At 45.9% G+C, this 25,422-nt stretch overlaps 1 protein-coding gene across 1 annotated transcript in view; it reads right to left on the bottom strand.

Annotated features, from left to right (window-relative positions):
- TTLL13 (tubulin tyrosine ligase like 13) overlaps window positions 1-25,422 on the bottom strand; it is a 609,087-nt gene that overhangs the window by 423,596 nt on the left and 160,069 nt on the right. Inside the window, 4 exon segments of the mRNA XM_078683250.1 lie at window positions 10,404-10,592; window positions 18,776-18,957; window positions 20,024-20,249; window positions 20,345-20,430. Coding sequence (XP_078539376.1) covers window positions 10,404-10,592; window positions 18,776-18,957; window positions 20,024-20,249; window positions 20,345-20,430 — 683 coding nt within the window.

The raw sequence follows: 25,422 nt of genomic DNA, 5'->3' as shown, positions 1-25,422 counted from the left end.
ACATGTTTGAGTTTCATGTACTCACTGACTTCTAAAACTCCACTATTTCTAGCATCATGGATTCCATTGCACCACTCCAACAAAAAAATGCCTCAACAAAAATATCCAAACCGTGGTTCAACGACAATGTAAACTCGGAATGCCGCAACTTTAGGGCAATTGAACGATATTGGAGATCCAAGGTATCCTCGGATCAGCTAAAAATCCTTAGAGTGGTTAGGAGTTCCTATAACAAACAAATCAAGAGCGCTAAGGCCGACTACTTCAGATCCCAACTTAATCAAGCCTCTAATAGCCCCAAGAAACTTTTTGAACTGCTTAAACAGCAATCGGTGGAAGCTCCAAACCACTCTGACTCTGGACCCACCTTCATGCGACGAACTGGCTGCTTTCTTTACTGAGAAATCAAGACTCAATCAATATTGAACTTGTTTCTAAGAAGGCTCTACTGCCACCTTATGGGTCTGCGCCACCTTTGGCCCTCTTAGAGAAGCTCAAACCAATCAGCCTGAGCACCAAAAACAATGCCTCATGGGGCACCATCACTCCTCTCAGTGAGAGAGATATTAGTAAGATTCTCCAGAGTATCAACCCATATAATCACTTCAGCGACCCGTAGCCACCTTCTATTTTCAAAGAAATCAAGGATGTCATCATCCCCATCTGGAGAAAGATTGTCAACGCGTTACTGGCACAAGGCACGATCCCGGATTGCCTAAAAGCAGCTCAGGTATCACCTATACTAAAAAAAAAACTAACGCAGATAGTGTTGACCTTAACAACTTCTGCCCTATGTCTAACATCCCCACTCTAACCAAACTCCTAGAAAAATGCGTCCACTCACAACTCTGTGCTCACATCGAGAATTTCCAACTCCTGGACCAACATCAATCTGGCTTTCGGAGTGGGCACAGCACTGAATTGGCTCTCACTCACATTATGGATGACATTTTAAAAATGCATGACCATGATGAATCTTGCATCCTGTACCTTTCCTCTGCATTTGACACGGTCAATCACGACGACCTCCTATTCATTTTGAAGAACAGGATGGGCCTTTCTGGGCGGGTGTTGCAATGGTTCTCGTCCTTCCGCCACCACAGATCCCAAAGAGTCAAGGCAAACCACTTTCTCTCCAAGCCCTCTCTAGTATCCATGGGGGTCCCCAAGGGTCCACCCTATCTCCCATTCTCTTCAACTTGTTCTTGGAACTATTAGCTAATGCACTAAATTCCACAAACATTCTCTTCCATATATATGCGGATGATAGGCAACTCTATCTGAAAATCTACTCCCCGGATTACCTCATTTCACTCAACACTACTTTAACGAATACTCAAAACTGGTTAACCGAGAACCACCTCCTGCTCAACACCTTCAAATGGACTTCCTTCTCATTCCTCCTCCAAATCACATCCCCAAGTTAGACCTCTGGATGAACCACCTCACTGCCTTCAACTGCTCCCCCTTCATTATTGACTCAGCCAAATCTCTCGGAATCACCCTGGAGAAGCATCTGAACATGAAGAATCGTATTAGCAATGTGTGCAAGGGAGTTCATCACCTGATGAGGATACTCTGGAATCTCAAACCATTCCTTCCACAAGCTGACTTCAAGCTGGTGGTCCAAGCGCTTGTTTTGCCGAGGCTAGACTATGGCAGTGCTACGCTCTGTGGCCTCCCCAAATATACCTTGGCCCCACTAAGGGCATCGTTGAACGCTGCTGCCAGATTGGTTACTGCTACCAAAAGAAATGCGCACATATCCCCAGTGCTAAAATCTCTAAATAGGTTGCCCCACGAACGAACATTTTAAAACCCCCCGTTATCTAGCGCAAAAGCTAGTATTGTCCGGAGGAAGTAGACCTTCTAGAAGTGCTAACTCTTTCCTCCTTAAACCACAGATCTTTCGCAAAAAGAGAACGTGTCACTGAGCTTTCTGAGGCTCTGCCCAGACGATCTGGAACTCTCTCCCACCGGAAGTACGCAGAATCTCTTCCAAGGTTGCTTTCAAATTGAAAGCTAAAAGATTCCTGATGAACAAGTTCTTACCTTAAATGGGTTTGCATCCTCTGCTCAAAGGGATTGGACTTACACCTTTAAGGCCGGCGTTGGTGCTATTCTTCTTTAACTTATCATTTGCTCCCTTCCTAGTTCGATATGTACCAGTTCTGTCTTATTATCTACTGACCCCTTTTGTTTGTAATTGTTCTGTTTGGTATTCTTATTTGATGCTGATACTGCATTTATTACCTTTACTTCCCTCCAATTGTAAAGCGCTCTGATATACTTCGGGAGCTTGTTCGTGCTGTATAAAACTTTATAAATAAAATAAATAACACCCCGACGTCTGCTAAAAAGCTCACTGCCCTAATGTTACTCCTTGCAAAAAGATGTGTGGTCATACACTGGAGAGCAACATCACCCAGAACTGTAAATGCCTGGGTGAAAGACATAACATATTGCAGGGATCAACTGTCATGCTCCTGGGAACTTCTTTCAACGCGCTCGCGCATCTGGACACCATTCACAGTTGGCTTGCGGTGACTTTGGTTAGACATATTAGATTAAATACAACTTGCCAGGGTATACAATTGTGGATTATGTGATAATGCAGGTCGATGGTCAGGCTCTGTCCATTGTCAGGACATACTTCTTAAATTCAATCTGTGGTGAGTGCACTTTGAAATGTTTGTAAAACCATGGGTTGTATATACACTATTTGGAATGACGTAGACGATTTTCACACTATATTGTCAGTAACACCGGACAAAAGCGGATTTTTTTTTTCTTTTTGTTATTATATTGATTCTATGTTAATTGCTGTAAAACTCCAATATATTATTTTTTTTAAATAAAGGATTATCATGTAATTGAAAGATTAAGGTGACAGAATAACTACATATGCATAACTCAGTACCACCACAGCTTCATTTCTTTTTTTTTGTAAAACAATTTTTATTGCAGGGTTATGTACAATATACAGTGCCACATTTAGTATCACATAATACAGAGTTGCTGTTCATTGATTGCTTTCCAGATGTGTTGGACACAGCCATTCAGCCCAAATCCCGGGGGCAGGGCGGCGTCAATTCTCAATACAGGCCTCTCTCTGGACCGTTCTGTTCCCCACTGACAACGTTTAGCGTTCTCCGCCCTCTGCTTTTATCTTTTCGGTGGACTGTATTGCACTGTTATTCTAGTGAAGATGTACATGTACCACTGCGGTATCCCCCTAATACTTAACTCCCCTCCCTTCCCCCCCTCCCGGTGCCTGCATCTGTGTTCGGTGCAATTGTAAATGTCTATATTGTGGGATTTCGGAGCTATTGTGTTTTACTGCGTGTGTGTACCCTGTGGCAGTGCCGCAGACCTGTCCTCCACTGTTGGGGCTGATCCGTCTGCTGCCTCCTCCTCCCCTTCCTCATCGATTGTGCTATCTCTGAGTGCCTGCACCAGTATTTCCCAAGCCATTGCTGCTTCCTGCGCCTTATCATCTGAGCTGCGGCGGGCCAGTTGGTAACGTATTGTGCTCTCCGCAGTCGCCCATTTCAGGAATTCATTCAGCCATCTTCTATGTGTCGGTCCCACCCTTGACTTCCACCCTTTAGTCAGCTCTCTCTTCGCTATGAGTAAGCCCATGTCTATAAATTTACTCGATAACTTGTTCTTTTTCGTGTGAGGGAACCAATGCAAAGTAGTGACTGCGCTGTCATAATGCAACTCCCTTTCTGTGACTGCATTCAGGGTCTCTTCAATGTCCTTCCAATACTCTTGCAAACAGGGACACCCCCTCAACATATGTACCAGGTCAGCTCCTATTTGGTTGCATCTAGGGCAAGCCGCGTCTACTACTTGAAAGTACGCTGTAAGTTTACTCGGGGTGAGGTAGGCTCTGTGGAGGATATAGAGGTGTATTAGTTGGAAGCGTGCGTTCCTGGTGCTCTTTCTGGCTCTCCGCACCAGCTGTGACCATGTCGTGTCCGGGATGTCTAAGTGCAGGTCCGCCTCCCATTTATTTTTAAGTGGTGTAAGAGGTAGTAGTGTTTCCGAGAGCATTCTGCGGTAGAGGCATGTAACGGCCTTAAATGTTCCCGCCGCCATCATCGTATACTGACACGCTAGTGTTGTTGCAGGCTCTATTAGCCCTCCCCCCCCCCCCAGTGCGCCTGTATGGCTCTCACCACCGCCGCATGCAGCAAGTAGCCTCCCCTCGGAAGGTCGTACCGCTCTTGTAAGGCCTGGTAAGGAGATAACACCCCGTCCTCGTACAGGTCGCCTAACATCTGCAGCCCTGCCTCTTCCCAGAGATGTAGTCCCGACCAGTCCCCGCCATGCGTGAGTGCCGTCACCATGCCCAATGGGATTTCGGGAGCATATGGGTGACCAGGTCCGACTCGCTTCTGCGAGCGGTTCCAGCACAATCGAAGGGTCTGTTCCTCCTGGGATAGCCCCCGTAGTAGCAATTTTTGTTGTAGGGTAATATACGCCAGGACGTGGCGGGGGGTGCCGTTCTCCCTCTCCTGTTCCGGCCCACGATACACTCTTGCCACTTCCTGTGTGAAGAATTGCAGCTGAGCTGCTAAGTAGTATAGCTCAAAATCCGGGACAGCTAGTCCCCCCTCATCTTTAGGGCGGGTTAGCGTCGCCAGTGCAATCCTGCGTCTGCCCGTTCCCCATAAGAAGGATACCAACATTGATTTCAAGTGTTTGAAGGTCGCGCCGGGTATCCACACGGGAAGGGTCCGGAAGAAGTACAAGAGTCGCGGCAGGGCAATCATTTTCAGAAGCGCAACTCGGCCCGCTGTCGAAAGGGGCAGAGTGGCCCAAAAGGACATACAACCCCTCAGGGCACGGATACATCGACCTACGTTACCGTCTAGGAGGTCCGCTGGATCATGGTATATGTGCACCTCTAGGTAACTCAGGCAGCGGGGTTCCCATCGAAGGTTCGGGCGGAGTGAAGGGCTTTCCTCCCCCCTCCGAAGTGGGAAGAGGCAGGTTTTCGTCCAGTTTACCCGCAGTCCCGATATATCGCCAAAGCGCTCTAGTAGTTTCTCGGCACCCTCCACAGCCTCTTCCGCATTATCTAGAAAGAGGAGGAGGTCATCCGCATACAAGGTGATGTAATGGAGTTCTCCCCTGAAGACAAGCCCGTTGTAGTATTCACCTCTCCCAGCCATAGCTGCAAGAGGTTCCACCGCAAGTGCAAACAGCAGGGGGGAGAGAGCGCACCCCTGTCGGGTTCCCCGAGTCACTTCGTATTGGTCCGACACTAACGAACCGACCCTCACTCTGGCCTTCGCTGAGGAGTAGAGCACCCTCGTCCACCGTATGTATCACTCTCCGAGGCCAAATCTGTGCATCACTCTGTATAGGTAGACCCATTCCAGGCTATCAAAGGCCTTTTCTATGTCAACAGCCAATACCCGGGGGGGATCTCGCCTCCGGAGGCGGAGCATCCACCAGCCGGAGTAGTCTGCGAATGTTGTGTGTGGTATTCCTCGTGGGTATAAAACCTGATTGGTCTTTATGGACCAGATCTTGCATATGGGTCAACAGCCTGGTGGCCAGCACCGTGCTCAATATTTTGTAGTCAGTTGTTAGCATAGATAGCAGCCTGTAGGATGCAGGGTCCGTGCTCTCCCTACGCGGTTTCAATAAAGGGATCATTATGGCTTCGCTCATCGATCGGGGGAGTCGGCCCGCCTCCCTGGCCTCGTTATAAATCACCTGGAGCCTCGGGCCAGTTGGTCTAAATATTTCCCGTAGAACTCAATGGGCAACCCATCCATCCCCGGTGTTTTATTGCGCGCCATTCGCTTCACTGCTCCCCTTATTTCAGTCAAGGCAATTGGGCCTCCCAAGGTATCCGCTTGTTCTTGCTCTAGGTGTGGGAGCTTCAGGTCGCTCAGAAAGGCTTCCAGCGCTTCAGTGTGGTCACCCATCTCAGTTCTATACAACCTCTCATAGTATGATCTGAAACAGTCCAGTATTGCGGATTGTGTGGTGTGGATGTGGCCCCCATATCCCTGCAAGGCTAGAATCGGCGGGCTATTTCTGCTGGGGTTTGCTAGCCAAGCCAGGAGTGTTCCAGTCTTGTCCCCTTCAGCAAGAGTCTTCGTCAAGTATGTCTTGTAATCGAAGCTATCAAGGCGCTCCACCTCCACAGCTACCGCCTCCCGCGCCCCACTTACTTTCTCCTGTAATTCAGGGTGATTAGGTCGGTCTAGTTCCACTTCTCGCAGTGTACACTCAGCCTTTTCCAGGTCTTCTATCAGTGTCTTGCGTACTCCCGCATATTTCCCAATGCTGTGTCCCCTCACCACCACTTTAAATGCATCCCACTCTATTGCTCTGGATGAGGTGGTGCCCTCGTTCTCCACAAAATACTGGGTGATCCGATCCCCCAGCTCAGCGCGGAAGGGCGGGTCATCCAACGTGTCCGGCCGCAGTCGCCACGTTGGGATTTTGGGAGGTTCAGTCATCCAATCTAGCGTCAGGAGGAGCGGATTATGGTCAGATAATGTGCGTGCTAAGTATTCCGTCCGGGCCACCGCAGTAAGTACCGCAGGGGAGCACAGAAAGGAATCTAGGCGCACATGCAGGTCGTGTAGACCAGAGTAGAATGAGTAATCCCGCTCAGCGGGGTGCTGTGCGCGCCAGCAGTCGGTTAGGTCCCATGTACCCTGCCATTCAGATCTGCACTTCGCCAACTGGTGTACTGGGGAAGTGCGTAGTGGTGGGTGTGACCTATCTAGTGTAACATCCGCTATGGAGTTGAAGTCCCCGCCCATTAGCACAGGACCCATGAGATAGCTGGCAAGTACCCCGGAGAGTTTCGTAAAATAAGTTGCTTGATCTACATTCGGCGCATATATGCTACAGAGCACAATGTGTTGGCCTCTAAGTAGACCCTCGAGTGCCACATATCTCCCATCTGGGTCCTCAGTGTGCCTAGTCACCTGGAGGGGGATACCCGCCCTCACCCAAATTAACACTCCCCTAGCAATTGCAGAGTACGTAGTATAGAATAAGTGGCCCCTCCATCTACGCTGAAGCACAATTCCCTCCTGTTTGGTTAAATGGGTCTCCTGCAGGAATGCTATATGCACTCCTCGGCGAATTAGGTACGAGTGGATTTTGTGTCTCCTCGCCATTGTATTTAAGCCCCGTACATTCCAGGTCACACATTTCAACGGGCCCACATTAGCCATTGTCCCATTGGACGTAAAGTGGATTTCTAGCAGTTTGCATCCGGACTACAGGCTCGGCCCGACCCCTCCCTTCCCCGTCCATCCCCCAATCCCCCTCCCCAAACAGCTCCCAGAGTCTCCCCAACTCCTCCAGGCCCTCCCTCCCCCAGAACAGGACCTAACTTCAAGAGAGTAGCTCCCATCCAAACAATTGAGCAACGTGCTCACAGATCCTCTAACCCGTAGTCAATGCTACGTCGGCCTTATGGGCCTCGGGGTGCGCACGCTAGCCTCTGAAGCCTTCAAGTGCTGCCACCTAACCCCCGCCCCACAATACACTTCATGTCTTATAACATTCCAGTCTTACAGCGGCCTGCTCCAGAGTTCTCAACAGCTGCATGAGTCCCCTGCATCACAACCAGGTACCTTGTCGAGGGTTCAGCTCTCGATGATTTCACCTGATGTCTGCGGTGTGACCTTCGGGCCCCCGGCTCCACCCAGCTCCGATAACTCAGTGTCCGAGCCCGTACCCTGGCCCTCCGAGCCCGAGTCCCTCTCCGAGTGGGTCAGTGCTGACCCCGATACTTCCTTCACCGCCTGTAGCGCCGCACTACGTTCATCTGCTGTTTGGAAGGTCGTCGGTCTTTTGGAGCCCTGTCCGCGCCCTCGGTGCCGTCTCGACGCCTGAGAGATTGTTCCTGGCGCTCCTCCTCAGCCCTGAACCTAGCCCCGTCCGTGCCTGCTTTGTAGGTATCCCACCAGGTCCAAGCTTCAGCTGATGTTGGGAAGAACAGGGTGTTCTCGTCCACCACTACCCGGAGTCTGGCCGGGAACAAGAGCGAATATTGTATGCCTTCCGTGCGGAGCTCTCTTTTGATAGAAAGGAAGGAGGCGCTCTGTTTTTGGGTTTCGAACGTGTAGTCCGGGAACAGCGTTACCTTACTGTTATCCACCTGGAAAGGGCCGGCTTCTCTGGCTCGCTGCAACAGCCAGTCCCTGTCCTTATAGTGTAGAAGTTTTATGACCACTGGGCGAGGCGGGAGGCCCGGTTTCGGAGGCCTCGATGGCACTCGGTGCGCCCTCTCCAGAGTGAAGAAGGGGGAAAGACCCTCCGACTGCTGCCACTCGTGTAGGTAGCTCACCATGTCCGTTCCCTCTATTTTTTCCGGGAAGGCCCACGAGGCGCACGTTGTTCCGTCGACTGCAATTTTCAGCGTCTTCGGCTCTCCTTTCCAGGGTATGGATCCGGTCCAGCGCCTCCGTGAGCTTCCCATCCATCGACTTGTGTGCTGGTACAATGTCCTTTAGGGTGGCCTCCGTTTCCTTGACTCTGTTAGTTTCGCATGGTCGGCCCGTAGGAGTCCTAGGCCAGCCGATACCTGCGCAATGTCGTGGTGCAAGGTATCTTTCGTAGCAGCTATAGCCTCCAGGATCCTGTCCTGCATTTGTTGCAGGTCCGTCGCAGGCTGCGTGGCGTCTTCGGGTGTTTCTGAGGGAGGACTCCCATCACCTTTGGGGCCTCTGGGCTTCCCCATGTCACACTTGTGTCGTCGAGCCGAGTCCTAGGGATATACAGCAGAGGCAGACTCCTCCCGTAATAGATTGTCCTCTGGGTGTGTGCCTGGGGTCTACTCCACCCCCCCCTCCGGTAGTCCGGCCCCGGGGTCTTCCCTGGTGCAAAGGTCCTCTTCCCGGGCCCCAACCGCAACCCCGTGACCGCTGTAAGGAGATCAGCAGGGCTCCCCGTTCAAAGCCTGGTAGTGGTGGATATTTGAGGTGCACTCACAAGTTGGCCTCTCCCCAGGGCGCTCTTCCTGTGCAGGTCGGTAGGCCAGGTGGGTCCCCGATCCTCTCCGTGAAGGTCGCTGTTCGCCGCCGAGCCAGTCAGCACCTCGCCCACCGCCTCAGGCGCAGCTCGGCCCAACCGCCTTCTGGTTGTACTCGATGGTAGTCGTTGTGCCCCCAGCACCCTGTGTAGGAGACCACGCTTCACAGCCGGGGCAAGACACAGGTAGTAGCCAGGGCTCCAGTCGCCGTTCTAATCACGCAGGGGGGCACTCGGTCCCAGACGACCAATGGGGCAGGTCCTCCGCAGGGTCGCCGCCACTCAGGGCGCCGTAGTTGGCGGTGCGCCGACTGGCCTCAGCCCGTGGTCCGGACCCCACCGGCACCGCCCGAGAAAGTGGACAGCGACGAGGATGGGGCTGCAGCGTCAACAGGGCAGGCCCCGCAGCGGTGGAGCTCCGCTACTCCCGCACGTTTACAACAGGCGGGCCGGCGGGATTCCAGGGGCCAGTCCACTCCTGTCTCCGTGTCTTCTGCTGTGTCGCCCCACGCGACCGGACGGGCCCCGGGACCGCGGGAGTCCCCGCCGGGAGTGTAGGCCCCAAAGCCGGGGCGTGGATTTGTGGTTCTTCGGGTGGGGCGGGGCCTCACCAGGTCGCTCCGTTGGTAGCGCTCCTCACTGGCCTCGCCGCAGGTGGGGGACAGCGGCTCGCCAGGAGGTCTCAGTTCGTGTTCAGGGACTCGTCGACCTCACGCGGTGCAGGCAGGTGCCGGGGGAGGAATCCTCAGGATCACTCGGCGTTCGGCTATCTGGGAGCCGCCATCTTGTGAGCCGGCGGCCCCGGCACTCCACAACGCGCGGCTGCCGCTGCAGTCGATCCGCAGGCTCGATACTCACACCGGAGCAGGCTCGGGTGTAGCACTCGGGATCTACCCGATTTGCGCGGGGATCCCGGGTCTCAGCAAGGATTTATGACGGATCTTCGGGCGGAGGGTCGGGAGCCTCGTTAGGCTGCGACCTTCCTCATCGGCCGCTAACCACGCCCCCCCACCACCACAGCTTCATCTTAGTATATATTGTCATTCAAAGTTAGCTACCGAGGATCGACCATAGGGAAAGTGTGATCCAGCTACTGGTGCCTAAATCTACCGATGGAAGCGAGGATGTGTTGAGTGGATGCACCAGGGCTCACCACGAGATGAAGCACTATGGACATCAGCAGGATCTTAGGTATTGATTTGATTGCCACATAAGGTAGTTCTGTGGCTTCAGCCCTTTAATCTTAGTCATTGGTAAATCTGTTACACAATTAGACTTTCTGAGATAATTCTTCACATCAATCAAAAGAACACCTAACATTCAACCTCCTTCAAGATGCTATTTCTACATCAAATAAGTGTATTTCAGGGTGGATAGCTTACCTAGCACATTCCTCCCTTGCTTTAGATGCAGCAGTCTCATGAAACAAGGAACCATTGTGTTTAAAAAACTTCTCATACTTGTCTGACTTTTCACTGGGAAATATACGGCGGAATCCGCCCAAATGGCTGTCCTCGTATTTCTCTGACTGTTCCAGCCAGACAGCTTGATTACTTTCCAATTGTTCTCGCCTGCAATGAAAAGCAGAGGCAATCATGAATGAGAATCCAATGCATCGTATACTTTTCATTTGTATTTGAAAAACAATTGACTAAGCTACAGCAAAAAAAGTCTCTGCATAATAACCTCGTATTGCTCAAGTTATATAAATATTTAACAATTCACGTAATTGCTAGCAAACATTGTCTTTGGCGGTCCTCTTCTGATCTTCCTGCTGATTCAATTGTGCTATGTGTAAAAAAAAAAAACAGCAATCCTTATAAAAGTATCACTTCACCTTAATCAGTTTAAATAATAAAATGCTTAGCCACCTCTGCTTGATGGATCTCGAGAACAGAGGCCATAGAATAACCACCGCATTCCACAATAATTTTTAAACGATACCTTCAAATGGTGTCATTTATGCAGAAGTCAATTTACCACAGTTTAAAATTCAATGTAGGGTTAACCCAAAAGCCTAAGCAAACACTTCCCCTAAGTCAACAAGCCATTGGTATACATTATGAACTTAATGAGGTCAATGCCCAGATGGAGGGATGAAATGCTGACCATAATTGCCTCCCTTTCCAAATGTGATCAAATTTATAAATAAAAAACAAATAAACAGGTTGAAGGAGAGTCCTAATTACATATTTTTAGTCTTAGAGCTGACAATCATTTACTTTACCCAGGTTAATAATTTATAACATAGAAACAGGGGCTGGAAACGTTTATAAAAGTAATTATTACTTAACAAGTAAGTCAACAAATAAATATAGTAACTTATGCAAGAGGAAAATGGTCCATCATAATTGTCGAGCCAAACGTTAAATAAGCCCATGACCAATAGAAATCAGAAGGGTTGTTGGGTCCGAGACAACAATTAGTATTACTGCCCCATATATATCAGATGTCTGGATCACATTCATTCTCAAATTATATCTAAAGAACTCAAGGGCGGAACAAGTTTAACACCAATTATCTATGGACTTGGAAAATTACAGTACTTGGATTTCGGTTTTCAAATAAAACTGATTATAATCGATAAAACACCACCAAAGGAAATATTAGCTTTTCAGAAGAAACCAGAAAACTCTAGATTTTGCTTCTCTTTTACTGCTTTTGTGCTTGAGAGCAAAGCAGTGCAAGTGCAGCCTTCACATCTATGCAGTCTTCTGTAATGAATGCTCCCACGATGGCCCTCTAGGGCTTTGGTAAGCCATGTAATATAGCCTTTAGACATGGTCCACCGACACCCTTGATGTACCTTCACTCCTGTTTGGGAGCATGCGTCACCTTGTATGCTTTCAGCTCACTGTTTACTGCACATGGCTGTGCAGTGCCTAACAGGTTCGCGGATGAACTATGAGCAGGGTCTCAATCCAGGGCAAGAGGTACCACAAGGATGTAATCCTTCATGGAGAATGGGATGGAGCTTTGCTTTCTTAAAGCTTAGTTAGCAAGATTGTGACAACAAAGATCACTGTGCATACAGTCACCTCTAAAAAGAATATAATTTCATAAAGTGTTGTACCCATCAATATTTTAGGATGGTCTGAACAGCATGCCTATGAGCAGTGTGTCCCCTCATGCAAAAGAACAAATACCATGTGATGAACATCTTCTGTAAATATGCACAGCGCATAAGAGATGCATCACAGTGCATAAATGTATGGGTTGGGGCATGAGCTGCTGACAGTGCAGCTCAGAACAGGAATAGGCACCCACTGCTCTGTGTGTACTAGTTTATGGTGCGCACAACACAATCTCAGCAAAAATTTGTTAGAATCCATTCTGGGCCGGCATACATCCCCAGGATCACCAAGTTCAATTTCATTCTTTTTGCCTCCATTTCAAAATGAAGCTTGAAACTGATGGTGCCAAAAGAAGACCACTTCACAAAATCACCTGTACAACCCAGAGAGACTGTGTTTAATAGAAACAAATACAGCTGTGCTCCTTCTTTCTCCTATGAAGGATAATGCACGACAACACTTAAAACTCCACAGACCACAACGATTAAGTGCACTGGGGAATTCTCTAACATGCCTGCTGGAGCATAGTTGCAGCATTGCTTTCCAATAAACATAAACCCACATGGTTGACAAAAATCTATCCTTAACTCCATATGCGTGGCCCAACAGTGTAAAATAAACTTAGTCCATGGTGTGAATTAAACAGGTAAACATCATGTTCATAATAAAGTTTCTTTACTACTTCGACTGCTTCTTTGTATAGCATGAGAGTTTGCGGTCACCGGACCCCATCGCTAACATTATTCATAAGTGCTCACCAGACTTCTCCCCTTTGACCTGGTACGGCTGGAATAGTCCCAGTTGAGACACTATTACGTACTGATTAGCCCCATTCTGTCTTGGCATCTCAAGACAAAGAACAAGGCAGTATGGCAATGTCCCGCAGTCACCGAGCCCCAAGCACCCAACAATACAAACCTCGTATATCAGGTAGAACATCTTGATTGAGTTGAACTTTGTTATTTGTGTGAAGACTAGAGCCGCAGGAAAGTGTGTTTGGATTGTTCACCATTAACCTGTTATCTCCGACAAGTGTCCCGGCGTTCATGACTCGGAAGCGAAAGGCGACCAGGTTACTTTAGTGAGAAAAGGTAAGCCTTTAAAGCTTCATGAGAGGCTGCTCATGAGAGATCACACAAAGAAAGCGGAGGGATGCGATTCCATTCGTCTCCAGCCACCACCATGAAGGATGGCCAGACGTGGACAAGGTGTGTGTAAGCGTGTAAATTATTGTAAGTCAGGAAATGATATGCCTCACAAGCAGTATCCATCAATCAATCAGGGAATTTTAAGTGCGCTTCTCACCCATGAGGGTCTCAAGGCGCTGGGGTGGGGGGGTGGGAGAGGGGTATGAAGGTACATCTAACATTTTAATTGCACAATTCTAAACTTACAAAAAACATGAGCTAAGCACATTGTGCACTGAGGGGCAGCTGGAGGTGACTGGCTATGAACACTGTGGAGCGCACTGTTGTTTTGCAAGGGGCACCCTCCCCTGATGTCAGACAGAAAACACTGGGTCTGAAGAAGCCATCTGAAAAGACTTATTTGTGGGACTTGTGTGGACTCACAGAGGTATATACGGCACAGTTCTGTTCTAAATCTTAATGCGGTGCAAACATACCCCCCATCCATGCTCATCCTGGACATAGGTGGATTGTACTAGTCTGCTGGAAAAGGGAGTGCATTGATGTAAGTGCTAGGAAATGAGAGAGGCAGGGAGGTGGGCAAAATAATGAAATGTTACTTGCAAGAACAAATCCAAGGAAAAGGTACAAAGAAGGGAATTCGCACAGGAAAAAAGAAGAATTGAGAAATAGGAATGAAAGAAGGAGGGAAGGAAATAAACACCATTCATGAGAAAAAAAGTAAACCTTGAAAAACATTGTTTTTTTTATCAATTTTCAAAAACACTGGTAAACGGTAAATAATCCCACTAGAAATCACAACAAATTGAAAATGATAACAGGAAAGCCAACATATTTCTGATGGTGGATATCTTCATTTCCCTTGTGTTCACTCACAAGCCAATTGATAAAGATAGCAAATCGTTCACAAGGTCAAGGCCCATTAGCGGTGCCCATGTAAACCATCTGCCTAGAGCCAAGCAAATAGGATGCTGTATTACCGCCCTCCCCTGTTGAAAATCTGAATACCAACGAGCAATCTGGGGTCGATGCCCCCCCCCCTTTTTACATTTCTTCCATGGATGTGCCCCAGTTATAGTTAAGACTGCACTTCATTCCTGGTGTGAGGTGAAGAACATCACTTACCAGTATTTGCAGTACTAGTACAGTGTAGTTGACTAAAACATTCTCAAAGAAATTCGTTTATAATTTCAGAATAAAGCCATAGTTTAGAAGATAAATATTTCTATGCTGCAATAAAACAAGGGCGAAGACCACTCTGTATCTAGTAGGGCAATCAATCTGTAATTAGATAGCAGCTTGTTTAATTTCTTTCGTGCTTCTTCCACTCACACCACCACCCTTTCATGTATGTTGCTTCAGCCCTAGTGTGATGAAGTAAATGGGCAGATACAAAAGTACAGTGGTGTCAGGCCATGCGGAATGTGCTTTTAAAAAGGCCTCCTCGTCCTTGAGCTTAAGAATATCTCAAAGAAATAATAAATGCAACAACCATTTCTTCAGGTATACACACGGTAGTAGCTCAGCTATTATGTCAGGGGCTAATGGATGTGGTGAGAGTAGTTATTCTATTTAAGATTACCATCTTTGTGGTTCACATGTGACGTTTTTGTATTTAGGCATCAAGGTAAACCCCTTTGTACAATTATTGCCTCTATCACAGTAAAGCGTTTTTTGGCACATGCTGTGTGATGGAAACTCCGTTTTACTCACACAAAATAAATCATATATTGCTGGCAGGGCTTTAAGTGGGCCGGGTCCTGCCGGTGAAGCAGGTGCTGAGACGGGTACGTAAGGGTTTTACATTTTGGCCCTCAGTGTGAGAAAAAAATCTTAACTCTGCAGCAGCACCACCCTTCACAGCTTTTGAGGTAACTTCAAAGAGACTGGTTATAGTTCTTTCAGTCTCATCATTTCAGAAATGAAGCGTTTTCAATATTCTATACAACGATGCCGTTGTTGTTGCTTATTTATCTTACAAATCTAACAACCATTTCAAAGCCAATAGCCCTAACTTGTTTTCGTAGGTTTTATGTTACTTGTTGTATTATATATCTGGATATAATGACAGAAGCAGCTAAATACCAGTCGAGCAGCACACTATGCTAAGCACATATTTTTAGCTTGCATGTTTTTAAGCCACGCCCTTAATTGCATCGGCCACGCCCTTTTGTGAGACCCCCTCGTTTTTTCATTCCACTTAAAGCCCCTATTGCTGGTTTATTTTGTGCAGCATCATATTGATTGCTGCATCTCAACAAATGACCTTTTAATGTAGAGATTTTAGTGTCCAGAGAGGGCTACCCTATATGGGAGTGGGGCAGGTCTGTCTGTGGGCTGGTATTTTGGCTCTTTGTGGGACTGTATTTTGGTCTGGTGGCCTGCTGTTTACTGTTACTATCACTGGTATCACTGCAAACATTTGCTACAGCAAGCTCTAATGCAGTCAGTCTCCCATATCTCGTAAAACACATGCACAGTGTGTTTTTACAAGTTCAAAACTGCCCCGATTTTCAATAGGTGCCACTTTCTTGGCTATCCATTTCCCTGAGGCGGCCTCTTTTATTTTGGTGCCCGGCCTATTTTTTCCCTAGACCGACCCTGGTTAGAATAGAGAGTAAAGTTCATTAAATTAGCTGTTCCCTAGCAAAGAAGTCTACACTATCTCACCTTCTGCAGTATATACACAATGTACTACGTTGGGATACTGGTGACTGTAAAGGTCTGCCTCAGCCTATGTTATGTTGTTTCTTCCTACAATGTTACCTCCTCAAATTGCATGGTGCATTAAAAATCTTTCTACCACTATATTCCTAAAACCCTCCATGAAAAATTCCATTTGACTTTTCTCTCCTTTCTTTCTTCTCACTGACCCTCTCCTTGCCTTCCATCTTGTTCATGCCTCTGATCTCTGAGTATATCATACTCTAAGTTATATGCCTGTATGCCTTTATATTCTATTGCTGTAGTTCTGTAAATGACTCATACCTTATTTCATAGATAACAACAGATAACAACCTATCCCCCTTTAAACCATATTCCTGCAACCCAACAACAGTTAATCACTGCTACCCAAGGAATTCATCCCACCAACTATTTGTAGGTACCTGCATAGCTCACACTAATGACCACACTCAACTCCCCCAAGAAAATGGAATAAATCCACTGAATGGTTTACCTTGAGGGCATGTAACTTATCTAAAAATCTGTTAATAACTAATACCCACTTGATTAACCACTACCCCTGGGTTCTGGAGTAGTGTGCTACTCACAGTAAAGCATTTCAAAGCCTTGCAGGGGTAGTAAGTGCCATAAAAATGCAATTACAATTACAAAGACTGCATCACAGAATTTCACCTTGCATTCATCTGGTGACATCTGTTGTATAAAAATGTAGCCATTAGCCCCTCCCTCCAATTTGCCTCAACAAATTATATGTGTCACCCAAATTCGGCTAGGAAATTGTGTGGAATGTCTTTTTAGGTCGGGTGTTAGCAAAGATCTTTTGATTTTATCTACGATAAAATTTACACATAACGGCTTTCAGCCAGCCCTCTTCATCCACTGGGCTGTTGTTTTGTCATTCACATTTTGTTTTTGCACACTAAAGCATACAGCGTGGGGCAGTGGGACAGCTTACATAAGCCACCGGTTAAAATTCACTTTGACTGCCTGCATTTTAATCTTTTACAAGAAGCACATCCCCACTCAAGCTAGTTCTGTTCAGTGCCAGTATTATAATAACTCCAGTGTTTCCTTTATGTTTAGAGCCTGATGTGATAGCATGACGCTTCTGATCCTCATTACATCTTTATCAGTTCCCATCTCCTGCCAATGATGTCGTAAATTCCTTATGGAATGTTTTGCTTTTCTGACTGCTGCTATTTCACAACATACCAGATTGTATCCATTTGAAACGTTTCTGTATTAAGCTATCCCTTTTTTACTCTTTTTCTTCCTTTCTTTCTTTCTTTCTTTCTCTTCATTTCTAGCCTTCTTTCCAGCTCGTCTTCTTTCCCATTATTTTCTTTCTTTCATTCAGTCTTACTTTTTTTCTTTTTTCCCTGTCTCTTTCTTTCTTTCATGCCTTCTTTCTCTTTCATTTTCCTTCCTCCTGTCCGTCTTTCTTTCTTTCCTTCCTTCCTCCCTCCTTTCTTTCTCTTTCCTTCTACCCTGTTTCAGCTTCTTTCTTGCCTGCCTTCTTTTTTTTCTTTCTTTCTTGCCTTTGTTTCCTCACTCTCATTTTTTCTTTCTGGAAGGTAAGAGATTTGCAGCTAGTGATATACCGATTGTCTTTTTTAGGCATAGGTTAGCCAAGACCTTTGGATTTTACTATAATGATGCTTATAACGAGGTAACTTACAGGGGTTTATGCCAAACCTCATCCATTACTCTGTGGGAGGCGTCATTCGCATTTTTATTCCAAACACTCCAGCATGTATTAAAAGGAAATGTATCAGCTCACTTCAGCCCCTGCCTGACTTCATTATGATGTAGGCTCCCTGTTTAACATTTTTACAGATAAATAGAGACAGAAAACAATGTTTGAAACTTGATGACTATAGAACTAGGCCTATTCCCGTCTGCTATAGAGCCGGGCTTCCCTCCCCTCTGCTAAAGAGATGATCCTCCTCCCCTCTGCAATAGAACTGGGCCTCGATAAATACAGAAAATTGTGCTTCTTTTAAGTGACTCTCCGTGCTGTCTTTCATGAATTGTATAGCCCAACAGCTGAGCGATGGGCAGCATGGGAAATTAAAAAACAGGATGAAATTTCTTTAATTAATTGCATACGTCAACATACAGTTGTGTTATAATGCTACTATTTAGTGGATGCATTATTACACAATATTTGGCATCTTAAATAGCTAAATCATGACAGACATTAAGAATTAGTGTGTCTCTATCATTTAAATAAATATGGAAATTTACAGTTTTAGAATATTATATATAAACAAAACATAAATAAATATGAATACAGATAAAATGGCCAAAAAACAAATATGGATAAATACAGATGGAAATGTTGAAAAAATAAATTCCATAAAACCGGGAACCCTAATTATGAGTTTTGGCATGCCTCCCTTTCATAAGGAACACATCTGCACCCAAAGTAGTCCCCCTCAGTGCAAGGGTACTCTATGGCAATCTGTTAGGGTTTATTTGGACCAAATATTAGTTTGCCTGTAGCATTAGATTTATGTGGACCCGAAATATTCCCAAACAATAAGGTTTTGAAGAAACCTTGATGAAACAAACACGAATTGCCAGAAGGCTGGTGGCCCTTGCCATACCTATTAGCTTTGCCAAAGCTTGTTTAATATTTGACATATTTTCAGTAGTTTGTTCGTTTGGAGAAGAACCATCTTTCTGCATAACTGAAATGAAACCAATTTTATCTTAGCCTTCTTCATTCAAAGCTAGAAGTATAATTTATACACAGTGCAAAAGCCTTGAAAGAATACACTATCTGACTTACTAAAACATATCATGAATTGTAACTAGTTATTCTAGTGAGTAGCAATGCTATACCTGGCTTCTCGTGGTGGGTTGCGCTGGAAGAGACGTTCTTTTACTCTTCGTTTGTCTTCTTCTAACACCTTCTTCTTGTCACATGCTCGGATATTGATCAAGTTCAAGGTATCAAAAAGTAGGCTATCTTTCACCTCTCTATCCATTAGGGAATCAGTAGTAAAACTTGGGGAGTGATTCACCTGAACATAACACAGTAAGAAACAAACAACAAAAGTTTTTAGAAATGCACTCATTTATTCATTTTACATACATATAACACTCAAGTTCGTTTCAAAATCGTTTATGAAAAGAGAGTATCACAGAAAAAAGTGGGAACTAATGCATAGGGACAACATGATCCGGAACAAGAAAGAGATATGGTATTTGCATTTTGAAGCATTTGTGACACATTGATGAGTATGAGAGATATAGGCTATGAAAGCTTTGACGCCTCTGCTTGGTTTTACAGTGTTGTAAAAGTGATGATGTTGTCCGCTACAGTGTTCAATGTTAAGAAGTGTCTTTGTTTACGTCAGAGGGAGAGCAGATGTATATTAGTACAATAAATGTAAGGTGTACGTACCGAGCATTACTGTTCTCTATTTTTTTTAAACAATTCTTTAATTAGTAATTGGGTAGGATGCCACTGCATAATCAAAAATACAAGATCAAATTAGACATTGTAAATATTCAAACTCGATATACTGAAGGAAGAATGTTTATCAAAAGTTTCGAAATTGTGTTTCGTCTGTAATCAGCAAAAGAAAGTATTTGAGAAAAAGAGACATAACACTGCAACGTGATGGGAGAGTAGGGCAAAATAGAGGGAAATAATAATGAAAAATGATAAGAAAATAGGAAGAAAGGAGAAGAATGTAATACAAAGTAAGAAGAAAATAAAAAAGAAGTAGGTGTTAGGAGACAATAGATACCATTTGAGCAATCTTGCCCAAAAGCCCATGCGGTCAGGCAGGGATCACTATCATAGGAAAACATTTTTGGTCCAAAGAAAACCAGGTAGCTACATCACGCCTGCAGTGGTAAGACCACGAGCAATGTCGTGTACAGTTAAGAGATAAGACTATACAATGTTTAGTAAATAAATAATGTAGAGCGGTTTAAATCATTGTAAAGGCTGGAATCCAAATTACTTAAGAATGTGCACAACAATGCTGCATTATGTCTTAAATCCAAAATTGATATAGAATTGCTTCAAAAATCCTTATTCTTTTCCTGAAGAAGTAAATACAGAAAATTGCTCATTACCTCAAGCAGCCAAGGTTTGGTCTTTCTGTCCAGCAGGATGTCGAATCCCAGAATCTCAAAGCAGGCACTTCCAGCGACATGATTTGGGAAACAGGTACGGTAGTTGTGCTTGAGGATGGGGTGAGCTGCGATCAGGGTCTTGATAACCACATCCTCAATATCTTCCCATAGCTTGGCAGTGTCATAATTATGGTCCTTTAACCACTCATTCAGGGTGGAGAGCTTCCTGGTTAGTAAACAACAGTGTATTTAGGAATAGCTGACAGAAATACAGGGCACATTGGTTGGGTCAGTTTTGTATGACATGAAATAAAATGATACCTTTTGCTGCCACTGACTTCATCTCGGATAAAATTTTCATTATGTTTATTGATGGCATAATTGGTGAGGTGCATGCATATGTCATCCTGATGGGAGGAGAGAAAGTTATATATATTTACTGATTGTGCATTTGTATTAAGAAAATTCTTATTAGCAATAATATTACATGGTGTACACTGTCAAACCAGTTTAATGCAGGGATATTTGATGTTTATTGTCACCCGAATTTACGGTAGCTATGTAACTGATCTTAGAAGAATAAAAACAATGAGCGGTCCTGCTGGGATTTGAACTTGTGACCACAATACTCTTCTTAACTTCTTAAGCCTTGCAACCAAGTGATCACATTCATCCCCATTGAACTAAGTTACACCAACCTGCTAAAGATTTCAACTACAGAATTGGCTCTGAAATGAATTTATATCAATTCAAACTATGTTTCCAAAGTCCTCTTAAACTTTCCTTTTAGACATAATGAGAACTTTTGTAGCAAAACGTGGTTTTGCTGGTTGCTTGGGTAGGAAAAGGTTACGGTGTAAGTACAATGTAAATTTTTGAGAACTTTCAGTACTTTCTCTAACACAATTAACATTTTCCACAGGCCTAATCATAATCAATTCACATTAACTTCAATTACATACTTTGGAATTGAATGCTCTGCACTTCTGTAGTAGAAGTGAACTAAATGCCTAGTGCTACCAGACATTTCAAGTGACTGACTTCTACAGATTACTTAATCACTTAGAGACGATGATTACATTGGGTGTTTGAACTATCCTTTTTAGGTCTCGCCTGTCAATGCGCTTGCGCATTGAGCTTGCGAGAATATAGGCGCTTATCCTGAGGTTAACCAAACTGGCGATTTCATCCAGTGTCCGTGAAAAGCAAGCTCAATGCGCAAGCGCATTGACATAAAGCGCGTTCACATCAAAGCCACCAGCCTCCCTCCCACAGGCATTAGAAGCTGTGCGCTGCACTTCAAAGCCACCAGCCTCCCTCCCACAAGCTTCCCCCAGCGGGCGCTCTTCCTCTCCTCCCCTAATTATTCACTGCCATGCTGGCCGGCCGTACTTTCACTTTTACCCCTCCCTCCTCCCAAACAACATCGAGCGGCCGGCCGGCTGTACTTTCACCCACGTTCTTCAATTTTGATTACATTTTGTAATTGATTATGGCTAACTGCAACTTTCAAGCTAACTTCGGAGGTAAGAGTTTCAGCTTCAAAGAATGCCTTTCACCGAGCCAGTTGAATTCAGCTCAAGCAGTGTCTGTGAGCGAAATTTTAAGTTCCTGCGTTTATGAAAGCCACCTTCAGGCCGAGTTTAGGGTTTGATTGGCTGCAACATTAACACAGGCAGACAGTGCATGTTTGAAATACTTTCTATAGCTAAACGTGCAATGTCGCCCAATGACTTGTCTGACTCTGTTTACTTGGCTGGGCCGAATTTGTGCACAGTCACAATAACCGCGTGTGTTGATGGCTTCTTGTTTTCACGGCCGCTAGGCCGTGAGCTACATCAAAGGGCTGGCTCCCCGCCCCCTGCTTCGACGCTTCTCAGGCAACCAGCCTGCCCAATACTTCTTCTCCGTAATGAAAGAGTCTATTGTTGGCTATAAAAGTGCTATATTAACAAAGCAAGAGGCCGTCTTCCTCGCAGCCATCTTCCGATTGCACCATCACCTCCGTGATAACGATATATTACAGCTACACATACGCTGTATCAGTGTCGGGAATGGGTATTTCATTACCGCACCACAACTTCACGCATCCAGTATTGTTGCCCATTAGGTGAATCTAGGAGCAGGAGCATATTACTGATAATTCATTTACCAGCTCCCTTCTATTGCTCACCAGTATTACATGTCACGTTAACGTCACACATACGATGCAATGCCAGCCGCGATGTAAAATTTAGCAGAGCGTCATATGTTACATGAACACCCTGGTAATGTCTTAAACACACTGCAGGGATAGCTATCATGGAAACTTCAGTGCAGCATTCCTTTCTTCCGCTACTCTTGTGCGGGGAACTGAGGGCTGAACATACGCCATGCCGAAAAATCATTTCCGATAAACATCTGGGGATGCAGTGCCGCGCGTGCATTTAAACAAAGGTAATTTTAACTTGAATACAGTGTCTACAATACTTTTTCGACTGTATATGCATTAAACCATATTGTACAAAAGGCCTGGCCATATGATTTGTCAGTTTGGAAGTACCACGCGTACTGCATTATTTCAAACTTTATTGGTAAAGGTCCCTTTAAACAAACATCTAAACGATAGGTTTTAAAGGGCTGTAAGAATCATGCATTCCAATACAAATGCGGGTGGAGTCAGCATGCTCAGATTGAATAGCCAGAGCCCTCCATATAAGCAGCATAATGGTCTTTTTAGGTCGAGCTTGCTCGACATTTTGAACAGGGGCTTTTCAAATTGCTACCCCTGTTTTCCCTGGCTGCAAGCTTGAGTGCATGTGCGCGTGGCCAGCTTGCTCCATTTCACCGTGTTGCGCCCCTTCCCCCCACGCATTCCCGGCCCTTTGATGCTTCCGCCGCACTCCAATTGCTCCCCTCTCCCGTGGCGTTTGTAATCCTCCCCCCTGCGTTGCCTCCTCACCCTCACACTGTGCTTGCGTCTTTGTTTGACTAATACACCCCAATGATTGTTGTAGTCGCTGTGTAAATTGTACTGCCTCACACTGAGCATGCCACTGCAAAGCACTCGGCTGCTCAGCAAAAATGTGCCTGCCAAACTTAGCATTATCCTAAATGTTTATTTACAGTGTACTACCTGCATGGTCAATTTACGGATTCAAGACTGAAGTGTATTCCGGAATATCATTTGTTTGACCTAATTTCTCTGCCTACACCCAGTTACGTTGTATTCACAACTTCTACAGTGTAATGTTGCGTGGCGGAATCCCCTTAATTCACAGTTCCTGACCCCGATTAAAATCTAGCCTGTAAGGTTCCCCATTTCCATGAGGAGTGCTTCCATTTATTTGCTTGTTTTTTTTTATTATGCATCAAGCTCCTAAACCAAACGTGCCTTCCTGGTATTTCATGGTGCTGGAGTCGATAACATGGTTCTCACTCTCTCCTCCTCTATCTCTCTCCCTGCTCTCCTCTCTCACTCCATCTCTCACTCCACTACCTCTCCTCTCCCTCCTTCCCTCTCGTCCTCCCTCTCTCTACCTCCCCTCACTCTCTCACTCTCCCTCTCTCCGTCTACCTCTCTCCCTTTCCCTCACTTCCCTCTCCCTCTCTCCTCTCTCACCTCTCCCTCCCTCTCTCCTCTCTCCTCTCACCCTTTCCCTCTCTCTCTCTCCTCTCTCCCTCTCTTTACCTTCCCCCTGCTCTCCTTTTTCTCCCTCTCCCCATCTCCCCCTCTGCCTGCTCTCCTCTCTCTCTCCCTCCTCTCCGTCCTTCGCTCTCGTCCTCCCCCTCTCTTCTTACCCTCCCCTCTACCCTCTCTCCCTTTCCCTCTCTCCCTTTCCCTCAGTTCCCTCTCCCTCTCTCCCTTTCCCTCTCTTCCCTCTCCTCTCTCCCCGTCTCAGTCTCTCTCTCCTCTCTCCCTCTCTCTCTCCTCTCTCCCCCTCTCTCTCCTCTCTCTCCTCTCTCCCTCTCTCTCTCCTCTCTCCCTCTCTTTACCCTCTCCCTCCTCTCCTTTTTCTCCCTCTCCCCATCTCCCACTCAGCACCACCACAGCATCACTCAGCACCACCACAGCATCACTCAGCACCACCACAGCACCACTCAGCACCACCTCAGCACCACTCAGCACCACCACAGCACCACTCAGCACCACCACAGCATCACTCAGCACCACCACAGCATCACTCAGCACCATCACAGCACCACTCAGCACCACCACAGCACCACTCAGCACCACCACAGCACCACTCAGTGCCACCACAGAACCACCACAGCACCACCCAGCACCACCACAGCACCACTCAGCACCACCACAGTATCACTCAGCACCACCATAGCATCACTCAGCAACACCACAGCATCAATCAGCACCACCCCAGCATCACTCACCATCACCACATCATCACTCAGCATCACCCCAGCATCACTCAGCACCACCACAGCACCACTCAGCATCACCATATCATCACTCAGCGCTACCCCAGCATCACTCAGCACCACCACATTCTCACTCAGCGCCGCCCCAGTATCACTCAGCGCCACCCCAGTATCACTCGGCACCACCACATTATCACTCAGCGCCGCCCCAGTATCACTCAGCGCCACCCCAGTATCACTCAGTGCCACCCCAGTATCACTCAGTGCCACCCCAGCATCACTCAGCGCCACCCCAGCATCACTCAGCGCCACCCCAGCATCACTCAGCGCCACCCCAGCATCACTCAGCGCCACCCCAGCATCACTCAGCGCCACCCCATCATCACTCAACGCAACCTTAGCATCACTCAGCGCAACCACAGCATCACTCAGCGCAACCACAGCATCACTCAGCGCAACCACAGCATCACTCAGCGCAACCACAACATCACGCAGCGCAACAACAGCATCACTCAGCACCACCACAGCATCACTGGTTCAAATATGTTCTTTCAATGTATCAAGCTGTTTTCAAGCTTTATTACAAATCACAAAAAGATGTTAATATTTCACTTCTGTTCTTGAATTTTCGTCACAATAAAAAACACTGAACATAATCTTCACAAAAGTTATTTACAAAAGTTTAAGCTATTGCCATTACAAATTAAATAAATTATTTAAGTATTAATTATTTAAAAAAATAAAAAAACATTGTTATTTGTAATATCAATACATCTAAGTCACGTAAATAAAAAACATGTTGCATTACAAATGCTATAGGTGTCACATTTGCGAAAGTTATAACTATTGGCATTGTAAATGACAAAGCTATTAATTTAGCTATTTTAAAAAACAACACATAAATAAAAAAAAAATCATTTATAAGACCAATGGCTCAAACTTTCCTAATGCGAGACCTATTGCATTTCCAATGCTTGTTTTAAATGTCATCACTGACAAACGAAGAACCTAAAAAAGATTCTACGAAAAACAAAAACAATAAA

The sequence above is a fragment of the Lissotriton helveticus genome, chromosome 3_1 (assembly GCF_964261635.1).
Source record: "Lissotriton helveticus chromosome 3_1, aLisHel1.1, whole genome shotgun sequence".
NCBI lineage: Eukaryota > Metazoa > Chordata > Amphibia > Caudata > Salamandridae > Lissotriton > Lissotriton helveticus.
Note: the sequence above shows the minus strand (reverse complement) of the source record. Positions and strands in the feature narration are given on the sequence as shown.